At 43.5% G+C, this 21,110-nt stretch overlaps 1 protein-coding gene across 1 annotated transcript in view; it reads left to right on the forward strand.

The window, feature by feature from the left end:
* Window positions 1-21,110, forward strand: part of TAOK1 (TAO kinase 1) — a 68,310-nt gene that overhangs the window by 46,265 nt on the left and 935 nt on the right. The window contains exons 12-20 of the mRNA XM_065418104.1: window positions 885-1,052; window positions 1,913-2,116; window positions 3,393-3,527; window positions 5,420-5,656; window positions 7,097-7,225; window positions 9,092-9,295; window positions 10,250-10,489; window positions 15,131-15,343; window positions 17,008-17,190. Of these exons, the coding sequence (XP_065274176.1) occupies window positions 885-1,052; window positions 1,913-2,116; window positions 3,393-3,527; window positions 5,420-5,656; window positions 7,097-7,225; window positions 9,092-9,295; window positions 10,250-10,489; window positions 15,131-15,343; window positions 17,008-17,190 (1,713 nt within the window). The remainder of the gene's footprint in view (window positions 1-884; window positions 1,053-1,912; window positions 2,117-3,392; window positions 3,528-5,419; window positions 5,657-7,096; window positions 7,226-9,091; window positions 9,296-10,249; window positions 10,490-15,130; window positions 15,344-17,007; window positions 17,191-21,110) is intronic.

Here is a 21,110-nt window from a genome sequence, read left to right on the forward strand (position 1 = left end):
TTTAAGGGTCCCAGACACATTTGACCCTTCCTCTCTCCATGGTATAATAAAAGAGCTAATTTAGATTCAATTGAGAGTCTTGTTACATCATTGGAGATTTTTAAGAGCAGGTTGGACAAACACGTGTCAGGGATGGTCTAGATAATACTTAGTCCTGCCATGAGTGCAGCGGACTGGACTAGACGACCTCTCGAGGTCCCTTCCAGTCCTATGATTCTGTGATTCTAATAATAAGTCTTTCTAATAATTTGAGCAGCACAGCACAGCAGTTATAGAACTGAAAGTGAGAAGGAACCATAAATGTTCAAAACCTCCGTTTTACGTCTCATCCGAAAGAGCCATATGCTGAGTATAGATTTAGACCTTCTCTAGAATAGGAAAAAGGCTGTTTAAAAAAATAAAAGTTAGTTAAGATTTTAAATGCCACTTAGCAACCAGTAGAGTAGAGTAGAGACAGAGCTTAACACCTTTAATAAACATGTTAGCTGGCTGTGATTGACTGACCAGCTAATGTGTTTTAAAGGTGTTACCACTCAGAGAAGACAGGGTTTAAGTGCTATTTAAAATCAAACATCCTTTTCCTTAGTCTAGGCAAGATCTCAGAAGGAAGAGTTCCACTGAACTGAGTTGCAGCCCCTACTTTCCTGCAACATCTCTCTAGTCCATGGATCTCTCCCATCAAAGTACTGACCAGGCTCAACTCATCTAGGTTCTGAAATCTGATAAGACCCCAGCCTGAGCTAGTATGGCTGTAGGCTACATTCTTATTCTACCTATTTAGGGAGGAGGAAGAAATACGACCAAAATTCATGAAGGTAGTTTCCGGCAAAGTATATGCACTGGAGATATGAAATATTAGTCACCTGTGTGTGTGTGTTCTGCAGCACATGTTTGTTCTTCGGGAGCGGCCTGAAACAGTGTTAATAGACCTGATTCAGAGAACAAAGGATGCAGTGAGAGAACTGGACAATCTGCAGTATCGCAAAATGAAGAAACTCCTTTTCCAGGAGGCACACAATGGGCCTGCAGTAGAAGCACAGGAAGAGGAGGAGGTAAGAAGAGCCAAGAGAGACGATGGATCTCTCAACATGGAGATATTAATAATGATTATTAGGATGTAGAATAAACTCATTAAGATGAATGGAGGCTGTTCCTGTCACTCAGAGTTATTGCTTCAGGTTGGCTGCAGCCTCTGGCCTTGTCCACCCTTGTTTCTAGCCAGCCAGAACAGGGCAAACTCCTAATGTAGGAAAGGAAAGCCAGGACTTGCACCTCTACTTGAAACCAGGGTGCAAATCCTGGCATTTCTTGCCTTCTTGAGGGGTTTGTGCTGGTGCACCTTCATTGATCCCTGAAATAAGGGCTAATCGCAACCTAAGCAAGGCCACTGGCAGTCGTCATTGCATCAGTTACATCTGGTTCACGTTTTGAAGGGTTTTTTCATCTAATCATAAAGGGTAGAAACACGCACTTCAAAAATAAATAAATACAAAATTACAGACTAGATTCTGGAGCACATGGTAAAACCACGAGCCAGAGCCAAAGCCCAATTCTCTCCTTGTGCAAAAGGGACATGAGTACATTGTAAAAGTGCTGGCATCACTCTTCGGGGAAGATAATACTGCTGTCAGAACAGTTACTGGGGACACACTATTGCTTATTCACTGTCGAGTTTAACTTCTTAGCGTGCTCCCTTCTGAAAAGAATCTGACAGCAGCCAGGTTAATTTTGCAGCAGATCTTTTCTCTCCCCACCATTCCAGCAGAAGAGTGGGCGACTGCAGTGACTTGGCAGGTGGATGCCGATATAAAGGCATCTCATTAGCGTATTGTTTGGCGAGATCGATAACTTTACAGTAGTGATGGACTGTTTTATTTTAAAGATGGTAACCAGCTATTTTTCCTCCCCTTAGGAGCAAGACCATGGCGTTGGCAGGACAGGAACAGTGAACAGTGTCGGAAGTAATCAGTCCATTCCCAGTATGTCCATCAGTGCCAGTAGCCAAAGCAGTAGTGTTAACAGTCTTCCAGATGCCTCAGATGACAAGAGTGAGCTAGACATGATGGAAGGGGACCACACCGTGATGTCAAATAGCTCTGTCATCCACTTAAAGCCTGTGAGTGTTAGCTTTCTAGCCAGACCAGCTTGAATGACACTGTGATTTCACTTGGTATGAATGGTGAAGTGTGTGCAGGTTTTGGTTGGTATTAGAAGAGCATAAATCATTGCTTCCTATCTCGCAACGTAGTAGTGCAGATTTTAAAATTTTGTACCAAAAGATTAATGTGCATTAAAAAGAAGTCCTCGTCAGAAGGCTGACGTAAAACTTTTTAAAAAGCCTGTTTTATTAAATTGTCTGCATAGCAATTTTGTGTTAGTTAAATTGTTTTGAAACCAGTTTGGGATTGGCCATTGGGAACTGGTTTATTTAGTGAATGCCCTGGGCTTATCGAGTACTGTTTTACAGGGCAAACGCTATAAGTGTTCTTCCTCCTTTTTACTTCTTCATTAGTAGGTTCTCAAATACTAGACCTGCAGCAGTGGCAGAGAACTGTTCCTGAAGTACCCAGCTTCCCATTACTTGACTGAATTTTTAATTAATGAACCAAGTTACACAGGAAAAGAATTGCAGCATTCTGAGCATGGCATGCTGTGAAACCACTTCCCTTGCTTACCTTGGAATGATGAAGGATCAGCAACAGAGTCTCCCTTTGAACCATGCTGCTCTTACTACACAGGGGTCATGATACACTTTTCAGACTCGTATGTTTTCATAGTTCATGGTGGGAGTGGCTGTAATTTTTTCTTTAATAAGATATGGAACAAGGATATATGCTTTTCCTCAGGCAGTTGATTAGCATATAACATAGTTAATTACCAATTGCCTGATTGTGAATCAGAGATTCAAAACATAAACATATAGAATATGACACGGCAAATCAAAAGTTTGTTTTCCTTTGAGTGTTTCTACAGTTAGTGAAATTAACCTCATTATCTGGTATGATTATGAAGAAGGAGCTTGTCTGTCTGGCTGGGTTAAAGATATTATCTGCTATGTAGGGTGCTGGTTGGAAGTAGCCTGTTGAACATCTCAATAATCTGTTTTTCTTTATTATTTTTTCCACTCTCACTGTTGAGCAAGTTGTTTTCCTCTTAGCTGTAACATTATGAAATGAAATTTCAGCATCCTAAGTTCCAGGGTCAAGGTTTCTGTTTTCTATTCTATATTTTCAGCTGTCTTATTGTCAGCAGTTGCCTTTCAGCACTAGTGCATCTGATGCACTTTTGCTTCTATTTTCTTAAGGATGTCTTTGAAGCACACTCAGATGACAATCTGAGTAACATGGATTCTCCTTATTCACTCAACTGTTAATATTTCTCCCACTGTTAAGGAGGAAGAAAATTACAGAGAAGAGTCTGATTCTAGAACAAGGACATCAGAACCACAGTCTCCACCCCAAGTATCTCGCCACAAGTCACATTATCGCAACCGAGAGCACTTTGCTACTATACGCACAGCATCACTGGTAGGTTTAGTTTTTTCTGTTGCTTAAATTGTAGAAGCAGGATGAATTTAGAGGTTTAGCTATAACGTTACTTGCAGCTTTTAGGATTTCATCAGAATGTGAAGTGGTGTCATGCACTCAAAAATGTTATCACAAAAATAGTTAGAGCTAACTTACTAATATAAATATAACCCCCAGGGCAAATATTTTTTATATAGCTTATGTATTTTCAAAAACAATGTCTAGTAGTACACAGGGAATCTGCAGCATCAAATGGATTATAGTTCCATGCCACAAAACCAAGTATTCCCATCTAAATTTTACACCCTAGTTTCTGTATGTATACACTGTATGCATGTATAGGTTAGTCAGCTGAACCTGTTCTCCTCAATACAAAAATAAGATTGGCAGTCCAGTATGGTGTTTCCATTATTGCATTGCTGTGAAGCCATGCTGTAGATCAGGGGGTTTCACAATAAAATTTTTAGTGGCTTCAGAGTGGCACCACCAATTCTTGCTGGTGGCCACAATGACAAATTTTCCTAAAATACTTAATTAACTTTAAGAAAAATAAATAAATATGCACGTATACATCTCCAAATCATTGTAATTTATTTATGTAGGGTTTTTTTTCCCTTCCAGATTCTATAATAAAAATAATGTACAATTGTATTTTAGTGTACCTGGCCCCCGCTGCCTTCCCTGGCCCACCACAGATCCCCATGGCCCCCACTGCCTCCCTGGGCTTCTCACTGCCCCCCTGAGCCCCACTGCTTCCTTCCCCTCCTCCCCCCAATGCCATGAGCTCCCTTCTGCGGCCTCACACCCCAGGCTTTTGACCATGGTGCCTGGTAAGGCTGGCCCTGCTAAAGCCCAGAGCCCCACGACTGGAGATGGTGGAATGGGGGTGGGGTGGAGGGAGGGGTGTCCTGAAGCCTGGAGTGGCTGAAGCCCATCCCTGGAGTCCCACGGCTGAAGATGAGGGAGGGGGCTGAAGGTCCCCCACCCTCCCAACTCCATGGCGCTGCAGGGAGGGGCCGCTGCTTTGCCCCCTCCCCCGTTTCTGCCCAGGAGGCTGTCATGGCTGCAGGAAAAAGTCCTGGTGGCCGCATTTGAGAAACGCTGTTCTAGATCTTGCAAAATAAAAAGTGTATCTGTAAAATTGTCACTAGCCAACATTTTTCACAATACAAATGGATGACTTTCCTTAATTTTTACTGGTGAAACTCAGAGAACTTGTAACCCCTCTATAATTGGACTCATGGTTTTCCAACATAAACATTAATGTTGAATGCATTTGAGGTGTCATCTTCTGTGCCTCTGGTGTTGAAGAAGTGAATAGCACCGTATAAAAAGGGGGTCACATTTGTAAAAGTTCAGGCCTTTGAAATGAGAGACACAGTGGTCTCTGTGCTAAATGTTTCTAGACTTTTGAGAATGTTACGTTGAACCATGTCTAGCTGAGATTACAGCTATTGCAGAAATACTGCTCTAAGCTAAGAGAGAAAGCAAAGTCACGCTTTACGTTGCTGCTAGTACAGGGTGCTACCCTTCGCCTCCGTGAAGTGTTTTCCTCAGTAGAAACCATCTTGAAAACAGTTTGGTTAAAATGCAAAATCAAGATGGCAGTGCGCGCGCTCTCTCTCTCTCTCTCTCTCATTTATAGGCATTGTTAACAACTAAAAGAAGCCCATTAGGGACCTGTCTGATCCTTTTGTGTGTTACAGTAGAAAAAGAAGGCTGTCTCTCTTAGTCAAATCAGTTTTTAGCTGTCTGTTGCCCCTGGAACTTGTGCTCTTCTTTCCAACAAAGTTATACATCATTATTGAATCTTTTGATTGTGTAAATTGAAGAATGCTGAAAAACAGATTAAGATGCATTAACTTTTTATCCTGCTGTGGTTGTCTTACTAGGTGACCAGGCAAATGCAGGAACATGAACAAGACTCTGAGCTCCGAGAACAGATGTCTGGCTATAAACGCATGAGACGGCAGCACCAGAAACAGCTGATGGCACTGGAGAACAAACTGAAGGCAGAGATGGATGAGCATCGCCTCAGGTTGGACAAAGATCTTGAAACGCAGCGCAACAACTTTGCTGCAGAAATGGAAAAGCTCATTAAAAAACACCAAGCAGCCATGGAGAAGGAGGTAGGAGATTAAGATTTAGAGACTGGTCTATGTTTGTTAATTACATTGAATTGTCCACTTCTCCTCACTGAAGAAGAGATGACATTGTAGTCTCTTACATGTCTGTTTTCAGGAGCCAAGCAAATTGATAATTAGAAAAAGGCTAATACATCACCTCCTTACACTAAGGGGTTTATGTAACTAGAGGAAAGGTATGTCCTGCATCACAGTGCATTGTACTAAATGTTAGCATACTGAGCCCAGAAAGAATTACAGTAAGGATTTTCCTTTCTATTGTCCTATATCCTTTGTCTTCTTGATTTTATGTATGTTTTAAAAGTGAATTAAGTGCATTCTTCAGAAATGACCAATAATCTTAGTAGTAGAATACAAAAACAACAAGGAGTCTGGTGGCACCTTAAAGACTAACCGATTTATTTGGGCATAAGCTTTCGTGGGTAAAAACCTCACTTCTTCGGATGCATCCGAAGAAGTGAGGTTTTTACCCACGAAAGCTTATGCCCAAATAAATCGGTTAGTCTTTAAGGTGCCACCAGACTCCTTGTTGTTTTTGTAGATACAGACTAACACGGCTACCCCCTGATACTTAGTAGTAGAATAGCACTCTTGCCTTGTATGACTCCTGTTGGGAGTTATAATTCAGATAAAATGATCCTACACAGAAATGTGTCAGTTGTGCTTAGAATGTTCATACTTTTATTTGTGTATGAATATACTTATTTGTTAACCAATCATGATGGACTAGTGCCACCAAAGAAGATGGTTGGTGACAATTCTTTAGGTGTTCTTAACGGTCACTGCGTGGAACTATTCCATTCTATATTGATCTTTATACTATAGTATCTGAGGGTACGTCTACACTGCAAAAATAACAAAAGCCAGGGCATGAAGTCTCAGAGCCTGCGTCTACAGACTCAGGCTTGTGCTACTGCACTAAAAATAGCAGTGTAGACATTCCTCCTGGGGATCTGAGACCCATTCCCTTTGCTGGCCTGCAGAACCCAAGCTCCAGCCCAAGCAAGAATGTCGACATACTCCTTTTAGCGTCCTGGCGTGAGACTGAGTCTGCAGACCCAGGCTCTGAGACGCAGGCTCTGAGAGCTTTTTCTTTTTTAAACAGTGTAGTTGTACCCTGAGTGTCTCTCTCTGCAGTTTTCCCGGTCATGAGGGAGTTGACTTTATTACTAGGTTAAAAATAAGCTAGAGCTTAGGTCTAAGTAATAAAGCACTGAGCAAAGACTGTCAATGGGTGCATTCATGGGGGGAAACTGAGAAATGAGAGAGCAGATTTTGCACAGTCTTGATTCTCTTTGAAAGGCGCGGTGAGTATATGTTAAAGGTATAAAGCAATAGCAATTTGCATGGGGTCTGAAATGGAAGTGGAGATCTGTTAAACTGATTGAGTCACAGAAATTCATTGGGTTTTGTCTTCTGGTGTAGGCTAAAGTGATGGCCAATGAAGAAAAGAAATTTCAACAACATATTCAAGCCCAGCAAAAGAAAGAACTGAACAGCTTCCTGGAGTCCCAGAAGAGAGAATACAAGCTCCGTAAAGAACAGCTCAAAGAGGTAACCCATTTCTTATGAGAACAAGAAAGTACTAATTGTACTAATACAATTGTATTTATATGATAAATTGTATTAATACACTGAACTCCTAGAATTAAGAGATGCCAATATGCTGCAAAGTAATTTTAATCTGATCATGGCAAATTCTGTATTGTGATTCCAGCCAGACACTTACTGAAGATGTCATTTGTAATGTTTGTCATTGATCTTAAAACAGAAGTGTGTGTTTTCATGTTGGCATCCACATAGCTGTCTACTGAAATACAGGTTTTTCCATTCTTTAATTCTCTTTCCCAGTTCAGCGCCAGCAAGGTGCTTACAAACTTAAGAACGCTAGGGAATGAGAGAGTAGTTTAGGAAAGAGAGTTCTCACTGTTAGGATGTAAAGCAGCATACTATGAAATATATCTTGTAGCTGCATCTCTTGTAAATAGAGGACCATTCATTAGTGACATTTTTCATCACTGGGTTATCGATACCTCTATTGGATAAGCAGGAATGTAGAGCAGTGAAGGTGAACTCTCGAAGTTTTGCTAAAAAATAACTTCTATAAGATAGTAAAAGGAGTGGGAGAAGCTATTTAGTGTACATAACCACTGTATTATTTTGAAAATCATGATCTTCATCAGATCCAGAGAGAAATATAGGTGCAGACTTCCTGTTTCCTTTTACAGACTGACTGACATCACACCACCATAGAGTTTTTGAAAGAGCCATTTAATTCTAAACTATTAACTCCTGTGATTCAACTTTGGAACTAGCAGTTAACAAATCCAGAAGCAAATAACCCCAAACATAGATATTTCCTGGGAGGGAGAAGCCTGGGAAGTAGTAGGGCTGAGAGACCTGTAAAGCTGTGATGGGTTGGAATCTTTCTCTGGTCATACAATAGATAGTATATAAAGGGCAATGCCCTATGATGTGTTGACTCTCCTTGATAAAATACAGCGGCGTTCTGTGTGGTATTAACTCTTTTATATGTGGGGACTAGTCTAAAATCATACTGGTCCATCTAGTATGTATTACTTCTCAAATTATAGGGAGAGCTTGTGTAAACAGACTAATTCCTGACTTTGTCAAAGTCGTTTTTGAATTGAAGGGTGTCTCAAATTGTATATCAAATTTAGCATCCAAGTTTGAAAACATGGCCAAATCATCTCTCCTATTTTCTTCTGTATACTGTTTCTTTGTAAATTATGGGTCCTTGATAACTGGGTCCTGCCTTGGGGACTTAAATGTATTATAAATATCTCCATATAATGGCCCCAAAGCACTTCAGCATGTTCTTAAGTGCTTTGCAAGATCAGGGCCTATATAAATAATATTGGTAAATGACATAGGATGAACTTGTCCTGGTCCCATTGTCATCCCAGCTGTGATATGTCAGTGGCTAGGTCATATACTTGTATGTATGCATAAATCTTAGACCATTGCATTGGCCGTTGGAATGAGATGGAAAGGTGTTTTCCTCTGGAAAGGCCAATAGAAGTGCCTCATCAATTGGAATTGACACGAATACAAGTAGCATTACATCATCAGTGGTAGAATATATTATTCTCAAGCTTTTGTATCCTTTCACACTTGTCTAGAGGAAACTCAAAGGCAAACCAATGTTTTGAAGTTAATTTAAAATGACAGACTCAAGAAAATGTACAGTTAAAGCAGCCAAAATTCAACTTGTCCCCTGGAATGGCCATAGCGATGCAATATCATGCACTTTGCTGAGAGCTCGGCAATATCTGCGCACGAGAGGACGAAGTAACACAGCCTATCTGAAATGTAGTTGATTATGCAGGTCAGCACAGTTGCTCAGTGTCAAAGAGCTTAACATGATTATTCTAAAATTAATTATCCTGGTCTTGTCAGGAGCTGAATGAAAACCAGAGCACTCCAAAGAAGGAGAAGCAGGAGTGGCTCTCCAAACAGAAGGAGAACATTCAGCATTTCCAGGCAGAGGAGGAGGCCAACTTGCTGCGGCGCCAGAGACAGTATTTGGAGCTGGAATGCCGCCGCTTTAAGAGAAGAATGCTTCTCGGGCGCCATAACCTGGAACAGGACTTAGTTCGGGAGGTGAGAGGGCAGGGGAGGAGTAAAAACCCATGAACCATGTTAGTCCCACATACACCATATAGGACACCTGCTGTGTAGCCAAAACCCTGTGCTTGGTATAGGATGTGGTGTTGCCTGATCTAGGGTGACTTTTGTAATAGATTAGTTTAAATGGGCGCATTGTGATGAAAACCAACATGCCAGTTTAAGGGATCATTCATTATCAAAGACTCACTGCTATACATTATGTAAGGAAGTGTTAACAAAAGCAAATAGATAATAATAGACAGCTTTAAAAACCTTTTTAGAAAGCATCTACTATGGTTAATGCTACAATTTTGTCACGGAATCCATGACTTCCAGAGACCTCCATGACTTCAGCCTTCAGCAACTGGGAGCTCTTGAGCCGCAGTGGGTGGCGGGGATACCCCACAGCTCTCTGCTCCCATGGACCACAGGGTTCCCCCCAACCTCCAAGCCACCACAAATGGCAGGGATCCTGGAGCTCCGAGCCCCTATGGGTGGTGGGGGCCCCAAACTCCGAGCTGGGGCCTGCCCAGCTGCCGCAGGCAGTGTGGGGACCCCGCAGTTCCCCATTTTGTGAGGATATTTTTAGTAAATGTCATGGACAGGTCATGGGCTTCCATATATTTTTCTTTATTGCCCGTGACCTGTCCGTGACGTTTACTAAAAATATCCGTGACAGAATCTTAGACTTAACTATGGTAAATTGGAAGTGTTTAGCAGCCATGACACAAAGAAGCAATGTGAAGTGATTTATTTTTTGATCAACTTTCCTAATATTTTATACCTGATACCTACCACAAGTAAGCTGCAGAAAAACCCTGGTGTACTATCTAAATTGCTTTGGGTGTGCTTTGGTAGAACCATTGAAGTGCACTGCAGTGAACGTGATCCCAATTAAGCTAGGTACACAAATAACGCAAGGCAATTAATTCTCGCTCTGTGGCTCAGGAGTTAAATAAAAGGCAGACGCAGAAGGATCTGGAGCACGCCATGTTGCTGCGACAGCATGAGTCTATGCAAGAACTGGAGTTTCGCCACCTCAATACCATCCAGAAGATGCGTTGCGAGCTGATCAGGCTTCAGCACCAAACTGAGCTCACAAACCAGCTGGAATACAACAAGCGACGAGAGCGTGAGCTGAGGCGTAAGCATGTCATGGAAGTTCGACAGCAGCCGAAGAGTCTGAAGGTATTGCGTAATATTGGAGCGTGGTCGAGATGGGGAGGGAGAGTAAACAGGCCATGTTTTGTGCTCCCAGGACAGTGCAGTGCAGGGCTGGTCTACCCAACAGTTACAACTATGTCACGGGATCAAGCACCAGCACGGTTCCAGTTTGTGGTGCACGGGAGTCCTTAAGGTCCTTAACCATGTTCTGTAACTGGGCTAAAGCTCTTTGCACCACACCACCAGCCTCTCCTTCTTTAAGGCCTTTCATGAAGCTCAGTTATTCAAGGACGTTTATAACTACATAGTACATATCTTTATTTTATTAAAAAAGCAACTCTTCACAATGCCTGCATTACTTACCCAAGCGACCAGATGATCTTGCTGTCTTCACTTTCATCCTTCCCCCACCGCCCCATTGTTTCCCATAATCATCTATTGTTCTTCCCTTAATTAAGACTGTAAAATTTTCAAGAAGGGCACCCTGGGCCAGACCCTTAACAGGTGTGCATTGGCATAGTTTGATTGACTTCATTTGAGCAGCACCACTTTATAGCAGCTGAGACTCTGGTCCTGTCTGTTTTTGTTCTGTTCAGGGCTGTGCATGTATGTAAATAATGAGACATGGCTACAGTCCCCGTTACACCATGTGTATTGGCAGTACTGGGATCCCAGTATTGGGTTGTAATTGTGTTGCAGGCAGGCCCCTACTACACCATTCCCTCACTTCTTTAGAAATAAGCCGTTCAGCACCTGCAATTTGGCTTCCGTTTTAAAATGGTAAATTCTATTAGAAGTTGGATTTTAAATATTTTTATCCTTGCAGCCATCCCTCTCCCCACCCCCGCCCAAAATAATCCACCCTTCTATCATGAAGTAATAATTTTTAAAGCCTAATTTTGCTGCTGCACATGGAAATAAAATGAACAAGCTCTCCAGCTAATAGACTATGTATGGATATGCTCCCCTTAGTAGTGTCAGTGGACAAGCAAATGCAAATAAAAAATATTAACCAATGCAATATCAGAGGGGAAAAGAATCTAATGCTAACCCATCTCACGTTCTGTCCTGTGTTTACACTGGTGTCTGAGCAGAACTGTCGTGCCTCTGGAGTGGAGGCTGTTAGTGTTTCCATTAGAATCCCTTCTCTTCATCCATAGAAGTCCCGCTGTCTCATGTGAGGTGCTTAGCAAACGGGATATAAGGCCCTTCACATCGCTGCCTGGTCCTGTGCAGAGGGAGACCCCTTCACTTCACCCAGGATTTCAGCTGTGCCCAGAACAGAATGTGCCGTGTGCCATACAGAGCATGGGGTTCCTTTGTTGTTCTAGGTCTCTGGGAGTCGTGATTTGCCCATCTGACTCAGTTCACACCAACTGTAGGTTGTTTTCTTGACAGAAATTGTCTGGAAAATAACCAGCTTGGAAACAGTACTTCTGCCGTGAAAAGAAATGATTTGTCAATCTCATAATGGTATTAAATAGTTAAAAACTGACTGCTGATCACAAGGGACCAGCTGATCACTGTGTTCAAAATCTCCAAGGATATGGTACAGAAATAGCTGATGACTTCACAAAGAAGCAGTACTGCATTATGAGCTGAATAAAACTGAAGCAGCTGCATTAGGTTGATCCTTCTAACATTAACGTGAATGAATTCTGCCTCCCCAAGGTGATGTGGTACCAGCACAAGCAGACAATGTGTCCATATTCATTCCCTCCTTGAAATTGGCCCCTGGGTGGCAGTTACAGCAAAGCAGTCCAGGGACCTGAGTGGGTCATGGAGACTGAACTCCTTTACAGGTCATCCCTGCAGGGCAGGCTCAAGCATGCTGGCAGGGCGTGTGGGAAGCTTACACTGCTGCCTGTGCTCTATCTGTTCTGTGATTAGTGAAGGAGTTCAGAGTGTGGAGCAGTCAGTCCAGCACCAAATCTGTGTACACAGAACACTAATCGTGAAGACCATTGGAATAACAATACTGCTTGAAGTGCAATACGTGCTTTATTGGAACTGTTCACTAGAATTAACTCTTTCCCTCACTTCTGAACAGTGCATGCACGTGTTTTATTGACTGCAGTTGTTATCTAGATTCTCCCTTCAGCAATGTTTTCCTTTATTAAAGGGTCCAAGTTGCAGGGCTCTCTTTTTATACTGGGAGTAAGGTTTTCACATTCAGATGTCTATTGCAGTCCTTGGCTGCTCCTGAAGGAATGGTAGCTAGAAGTAATCCTTCAAGAAAAGGGCTCTGTTATCATTATTCTGAGTGTCTTACTTGTTATCCTCTTTCTGGTAACTCACAATGCAAGGCCAACATGATCTTGTCATAAACCTGACTGGAAACCTTACCCTTCCCTTCTGTTTCCTGTTGTATTGGAAAGCTGTAAACAAAGTCTGGTGTCCAAGAGAAACTTCACAGAAAGTGAGGAGAAATGCATTGTTACTCCCTGGCTGTGACCAAGTCTTTGATAGAAATGCATGGCCTACAAGCACTTCCCTTCAGGGCAGGGGGTGGGGAGAGCAGCCGTAAGGGCTTTCCTGCAGGGAAATGGCTTTTGGTTCATTTAGAAAGGGTAAAATTCCCGTCTTCCCCTCTGCGATACATGTATCAGCGGAATAGAAACAGAATGCATGCAGGATTCTGCACCAGGGAATCAGGGTGTCCTTTGGAAACCAGAGGCTTTTCTTGTGGCTAGAGCCTCCTAGGCAGTAACTTCGGGGTGGGGGCGGGGTTGCAAGCAGTGACCCCTCCCCGAGTGCCACGAGCAGGAGTTGAGTCCTGCCCCCTCCCGAACCACAAATGCCAGAGGAGCAGGCAGCCAGTGAGTTCCCCACTTTCCCCCTCACCGCCCCACTGGGCTTCAGGCTTCTGCAGCAGCAGCAAAAGAAACAACAACAACAAAAGACAAGAATGTGCACAGCACCTTATTTGTGTTTCTATTCTGTTTAGATCCAGTAAAGAATAGAAACAACTGTACGTTATTTTTATTATTGAGTTTGCAAAAAACCTCTACATAAATAAATTATGGACATGGATCTGTGCATATTTATTTGTATTTCCTGAAGTTAATTAAGTATTTTAGGAAGAATTGTCAGAGCAGCCACCAGCAAGAGTTGGTGGCCGCACTCTGAGGCCACCAAAAATGTTGTTGCGAGACCCCCTTCAGGCAGTAAGGTATTAAGGAAATATAGAACAGGGTTTGAGCTATTTTATGCTCCCACAGGGCCCTTCTAGGTAGCCATAAATGCTTTGCTTTATCTGCCTCTAAGGCAGCTGAACCAATTCCAGCACCACTTAGTAGAGTGGCTGACAAACGGAGGTGCTAGTAAAAGCAGCTGTCTTCCCTATCCAGGTGCCAGGGCTTCTCCATGGAATGGGGCAGGGATCCATTCCCACACCTAGGTGCCTGCTACTGCTACAGCACTTTTAAACATCAAAACCATGGAGGGACTGACTGTGTAGCCCAGAGTCAGTGCTCCGCGTTGCCACTGCTGAAACCTCTGATTTTGTTCCCAGTCTTTCTGCTCTTCTCCAGTCTGGCAGGGGCTGGGAGCGTCTCTAGGTTTAATCTTCCTTCCTTGGAGTGAAGGCCACGTGTAGCTTAGCTGTGATATCTCAGAGGCTGTCCCTGCTGTTCCTTGTTTGGCTAAAGAGAATCCAGTCCTCAGGTGGAAGGGTGGTGACCATAGTAATAACTGTATAGCACCTGCCAGCCCAGGATCTCAAAGCACTTTACAGGTCCCTTGTGAGGAAGCTAAGGATGAACCAGATGCGGACACTGAAACACAGAAAATTAATTTACCCAAAGTTACACAGCAAGTCAGTAGCAAATCCAGGTACTTAATCCTATCTAATGACTCCTAATCTTTTGTTTTAAGTACTAACTGACACTTCTTGACAACACACACAGCTTTGGGTGCAAAAGGAGAGCATAGGAAGGACCTCAGGTCTCCAGTAAGTGCCTGGAGGGCGGGTACTTGTGTAGTTGAGTGTTTGTTAGATTAGGCATGATACTACTACATACGATGACCCCCTCTTCCAGATATAAAATTTGAGTCCCCTGCTAACCAAGTAATGTCACCAAACCAGTACTGGTCAAAATTTTCCTTGGTAAGATAATGCTTTACTGCAAACCCTTATGAAAGTCAGGTCCTAGCATCAAAGGTTAAAATACAAATTTCCTTCATCGAATCCTAAACCAAAAAAGATCTCTTTTTCTGTACACAAAATATTGCTAATTTGCTTTTTTCACAACAATAAATCCAGGCATAGCCATGTGTAAGTAAGGCTTTAACGGCTAATAACTATTACGCCTATCATGCAAGAAGTCTTCTTGAAAAGCAACACCCAGGACTGAATCCAGTCCAGTGGCAAAAGGGTCCCTTTGTGTAGTGACAGCTGTATGTAGTCTGGAGCTTTGGTAGAAAAGTGTCGTCTGTATTCTAATTGTTTTGCACACCAACAAAATGTAACTAGCCAAATGTCAAAGCAGCTGCAGCAGCATGATCTTTGTCTCTTGTGTGCTCATCACTTTACTCTTCACACTTTTTATATTCATATATATTGGTGGGATTGTGAACTCCTACCCTTGAATATGGAATGAAATAGCACTGAATATCTTGCTTCCATCTTTGACATATATTGTTTTTTTTCCTCCTTCTCTCTAGTCTAAAGAACTACAAATAAAGAAGCAGTTTCAGGACACATGCAAGATCCAAACCAGACAGTACAAAGCACTGCGAAACCACCTGCTGGAGACCACACCAAAGAGTGAACACAAAGCTGTCCTGAAACGGCTCAAAGAAGAGCAGACCCGGAAACTGGCCATCCTAGCTGAGCAGTATGATCACAGCATCAATGAAATGCTCTCAACACAAGCTGTGAGTTGCCTCTGAGACCTAGTACACACATCATAGAATCACAGAATAGCAGGGTTGGAAGGGACCTCAGGAGGTCATCTAGTCCAACCCCTGCTCAAAGGGGGACCAATCCCCAGACAGATTTTTACCCCAGTTCCCTAAATGGCCCCCTCAAGGATTGAACTCACAACCCTGGGTTTAGCAGGCAATGTTCAAACCACTGAGTTATCCCTCTCCCCCCGTCAGTTTGCATTTTGACCTGTAGTCACCCTGACAGCAGGGTTGTTTTCTTCCTTTGCCACACATGCAGCACCCAGGTTCAGATCCCAGACTTAGTCCTTCCTCTCATACTGCAGAAGCAGCCTTCAAATCCAGAGGAAATACTCACTACCCACTTCAGTCAGTACTGAGTTACCATGACAGAGGTGCATAGTAAGTGTTTCCTTTTAATCTGAGGGCTGTGTTTGCACCAAGCCTGCATCTTTGAATTCAGCTGCTTCTTATGGAGCACCAATATGCTACTTCAAACTGGCCTTTTAGTCAGTTAAACGCTTCTAGATCTAAACCTGAAATGGTATTGACACTAATGTTGAAAACTTCGTAAATGCCATTTTAACGAATGACCACACTATATGCATAATACTTTGGGTCCCTGCTGTAACTGCATTAGAATCTTCTTTGCATATCCTTAGTGCAGTGGCTCCTAACCTTCCTCCTTTGGAGACCCCGTGGAGATGGATCAGCAGAGGTGCACTCCCAGCTGATCATAACTGCTTGCTCTAGAGCCCAGCACAGTGGCCACTGTATCTCCTTTTCCTGTTCATTCTCCTCTTGAATGTATTTTTCTCTTTATTTGCCTTTGAGCACCCTCTTCTCTCATTCCAACCCCACCAGAAGCTTATGCTGCTTGCTTTTGGGAAGGATATGTTGATGGCTTCATAGGCTGGCCCGAGGTATCTTCCTCCTGGGGCTGAGTCTGTGGGAGCGGAGAATAGAAGTTTGGACGAGTAAGTTGCTACCTGAGCCTGCAGCCCTGGACATTGCTTCCTGTGTTGGGAGTACTGGGGAGCAGGAAGGAAAGCAAGAAGCTGCCCACTGCTTTGAGAGCACATTTGCAAGGGAGCTGTTGTGAATCGGGGCTCAGGCAGCTTCCCCAGCCTCTCTGCTCTGCACACAAGAATGGCACTCCCACGCTGGGTAACACAGCCTGAGTTCGGCATGGCGAGAGTTGTGTAACTGGTTTTAGGCTGTTAAGCTGTGCTGCTAGTTACTGTTCTGCATTGGCAGGGATATGCGCTAGGAGCCCTTTCCCATCTCTAACTAGGATTCTGTGCAACCCTCTAGTAAATCTGCATTGGAAATTTGGCATTCCATTAATCCACTTGTATGCAACACAGGAGAACTTTTCTTTCTCTAAGCTTCCCTCTGGCAAAAGCGAGAGCTGTAGATGTTCGTACCATTTAGCCAGCCTTCAGCTCTCCCTGTAGAGACCACTTGGTAGTGTAGCTTGCAGCAGCATTGCCATCTTACTGCCCCAGTGTTTGTCACTGTGTGTTCCCTGTTCGCTGAAAGTGGATACAATAGAAAGCAATTGTATTGCTAAGAAAACAATTGTTTTCCCCCGTACAGTGTGTCACGAGTGGCTATCCCACAGTGAAACATCTCTATTGTCTTTCTCCTCACAGCTGCGTTTGGATGAGGCACAGGAAGCGGAGTGCCAGGTTTTGAAGATGCAGCTGCAGCAGGAACTGGAGCTGCTGAATGCGTATCAGAGTAAAATCAAGATGCAGGCTGAGGCCCAGCATGATCGGGAGTTGCGTGAACTGGAACAGAGGGTATCCCTTCGCAGGGCCCTCCTGGAGCAGAAGGTAAGGGCGACTGAGGGGCCTTGGGAGCAGCAGTCAGCATTGGCCACGTTCCAAGAGTTTGACTATGAAAAGCTAACGTTAATAGGACAATGCTATAATACTGGTTTTGACCCTTCCCTGGGTTCTCTCACTTGGGAGGCAAAATGGCATCATACTAGTCACTGGCAGAGTTCCTCTTGTCCCATCACTGATAGCGATAGGGAGAATGGGGTCCTGGTCTGCCCAGGGTGACAGTGCTATGGCACATTGTAGGGCTGAGGTGCAGTGTGCCTGGACCTGGGGTGGTGAAAGGGGGAGCCCTTTGTATTGAACTCCATGACCGCCAACTCCTCCTGGCTGGACTGCAGGGCTGCATCAAGTTCTAACTGATGGAGGGAAGGCTGCTGTGATGGTGAGTCTTTAGGTAGAAGGGGAAAAGTAATGTTCTCTCCATTGTCCCTCGGCATTGGATTCTCTCTCCAAGTTCAGGAGAGGGAAAATGTAACACAGCAAAGTAGAGTTTCTATAAGTTTATCTGGTATCAGGAATAATGACCTTGAAGTAGAAGGGGTAGAGTGCACCAGCACAGATTTGTGATGGGCTGCGGCCCTGAACAGAAATGTTTGTTGTATGCAGCTTCACTCCATTAAAAGTCTATGAAGACCCAGCTGTGATACCTCCGTACAATGACTTTGATTAAAGTTAGACAGCCATGGAGAAGAAACATGATAGTCAAATCATAGTTAAAAAGTCCAGAGGTCTGACCCTAATCCCATTACAAGTTGGAGCAGCCAGACACAAAAACAGAGAATCCACTGAGCTCGATATAGAATTGCTTACCCATACCAAGCATGCCTCCCTGTGCTACACCAAATCTGTGTTGTGAAAGTGTGTGTTGTGGCAGCATACTGAGCATGTCACAGCAAAGGGAAACGTGCTCCTTGCCTTCATCCTGCAGAATTCCCCCTGTTGACTTCCCCCCACGGGGTGTCAGACATCGTAACTTGGATGCTGACCAACAAGGAATACATTTGTGGCCTAGAAGTAAGTTATACTTGCTTGCTTCTCCCAGAACTTAACCGATGTATGTTCAGCCAGCAAAGACCACTCCTCTGCCTCATGCTGCTTCATCTAATGGGCAGTGGGAAAACTAGTCTAAGAAAGCTGCATCTTCTGCTTACCCATGGCTCTTTTGCAGGTTACTGAATCTTCACAAGTGGCTAAGTCTGTGAAAACTACGTTACTACGTAGGATTTGCTGGTGTAATATATGCCTCTAAACTTCAGTGTTACGTTTATTTTATTCCCATTAAAATGTCAGTTTGAAAAACTAAGAGTTTACAACACAGCAATAATCTTAGAACCTGCTTTAGAATAAATGTTGTATTGTAACTACTGCTACCTGGCGACGCACTCTGCGATATGTCGTTTGGAAGTGTGTGTAATAGTCTATTGCTAGTCCCTTGGTTTTGTGGGTGCAGTTCGGATGTGTTCTGATGTTGCATTGGGCATAACCAAGAGAAATTCTGGCATCAAGTTACATTAGAGGCTGTAATTAGGCCAGTGATTTAAAGGAGCACAGGTTAGCCAAAAATAAATTCGATGCAAATTATTCGTTATGGGCCTGATCCAAAGCCTACTTGAATGGAAAGTCCCTGTGAATCGGCTTTTGGCCTCAATTATGATGAGAGGAAGTTTAACACATCTCCATTCAGGGAAGAAAAAGATAAGATCTTGGGGTCTTTTTGCTTTGGCTTCTGTTGTCAGAACAGTTCTCAGGGCCAAGAGACCCTGCAGTATTTTTTTTAACTCATGTGCCTCTTTACAGTGATGTGTTCAGACTTTAATGTCACTTACCACCTTTAAAGTCGGGTCGTAGCAACAAAATGAAGTGGTTCAAACAGCAAGAGCCTGTACACCACAGACATGCACAATGCATGTAATGAACAGCTAGCAGAGAAACTCAAAGCTTGAGCTAACGACGAGGCTGCATTTCTTGGAGTTACTGCTGATTAGTGGCCACCTAGGAAAAAAATGGGGACCCATGTGGAATAAATGGGAATGTGCTGTTTCTCAAAGGATTGTCCTTTCAGTTGTTGTGGGCTGTCTTGAACCTTTTGATGCACAATGATGTGATACGATGTGTCCACATGCAGGCTAACTGACGCTTTGACTTAGGACTGGAGACAAGTGGCGATTTTAAAATGCCTGTGTATTTCTATTGGTTGTCTCTAGCAAAGTACATAGAGCTTTGGCCCCTTCCCAGCATAGCGCTATTTGTTCTATGATGGTGCCCCTCAACGCTAGGAATTGAGCAGTGTAGGTGGCTTGGATGAAGGCAAAGGCATATACATAGCCAGACTCCTCAGTTGGCATTTTCCAAAATGGTGCAAGTTTCCTCTTGCGTCAGTAATGAGCTTTGCCCTGTACACCAGAGACAGTCGCTGCTCTGAGGAGTGTACGTTCTAAAGATTTAGATGTATAATATGCTTCCCATGCTGCCTCAAGTACCTCCCCCAACAAGACCCTCTGAATCTCTGTCATCTCTAGGTGATGTAGCTTTAACACAATGAAATGTACAAGTCCACACGTGCAACTGAATTGTATCTAAGTTCTGTTTATTAACTTTCAACCTTCATGATGGCGTCACCTGCAGTGTTATAACACGTATCTGTTATGTTGTATTTAAGGCAACGTTCCTTCTGAAATAGAAATAGACTTTGCACTGATTGTAATAGTTTGGGCAGGGTCTGGGAAGCCTTGCTAAGCACAAATGCAAACAATTGTGAGTAAATAGATTTATTAAGTATCAGAGGGGTAGCCGTGTTAGTCTGAATCTGTAAAAAGCAACAGAGGGTCCTGTGGCACCTTTAAGAAGGATCCTGAATATCCGTGTTTCACAAAACAGGGTCGTTCTTCCCTGGCATTTGCTGTCAGCCAGCCGCTCCGTGGCTTTTACGCAGAGTGAGCAGGCTGCCTACCCAGCTTTTACCTGGCCTAAGCCTTACACAGGGAGCTAGACTCTACCTCAGCAGGGCCTGCACTGCTTCTCAAAGCAGCAAGAAATCAGCAAGTGAGGGAAGGCAGCATCTCAAACCCCAAATGGTGGAGGTGATGACTCATGCTGGAGCAGATTGTTCCCTGAATTCTAGATTAAACTACTGTACATATTCCCTGATTAAGTGCCCTGAGAATGCTTACAAGCAAATGAGTGTTAATATCCAGCACTTGGAAGCACTGGGACCTCTCTGGGGTGAGAGAGATTGTCCCATGTCAGAGTGTTGTTGCTGAAAAAAGTGGAGCTGTCAGCATGCAAACAAAGTTCAAGCAGAATCTGTTGCTGTTTTTTCCCTTCCCTTCATTCTTTGTGACCAAGCCCAATAATGGCTCTTCGGTGGCATGGAGAAATAATGGAGCAATTCTTTGGTCTGAGTGTTTAACCCCAGGAATTTCAGCAAGAGGAGATAATAAATCGCAGGCCAAAATTCACCCTTCCGCAGGGGGCCATCAGGAGGCCTGTGTACCATATTCCCTGTGCCTAAATAGCTGATGTTGATGCCTTGCACAAGGGCCATTAAAAAGTGATTTGGGATGTTCTTACTGAAGAGAGACAGTATTGTATCAAGAGCTGGAGATGCTCCCAACTCAGTTGATCATTTGCAAATCATCCAGCTAATAATCTGCCCAGAATGCAGCTATCGCCACCTACGTTACTGTTTTGTTTTTGAAGAGGGAAGACGCCCCATTGATCACATGTAAGAGAGAGCAGCAGGGTAATGAGACATTAGAAACCAATTTAGGAAAGGAGTAAGGTCAAAGTGATGAACATAAGCCAAAACCAATTGCAAGACCGGCTATGAAGGGGAAGCCAGGCAGGTCTGTTAGTGAATTGCCATTCTGGAGGAGAGTTGTGGTCACTAGGTTCAGCTGCCAGCAGTTCAG

This window comes from Emys orbicularis, chromosome 17, assembly GCF_028017835.1.
Source record: "Emys orbicularis isolate rEmyOrb1 chromosome 17, rEmyOrb1.hap1, whole genome shotgun sequence".
In the NCBI taxonomy this organism is placed as follows: Eukaryota; Metazoa; Chordata; order Testudines; family Emydidae; genus Emys; species Emys orbicularis.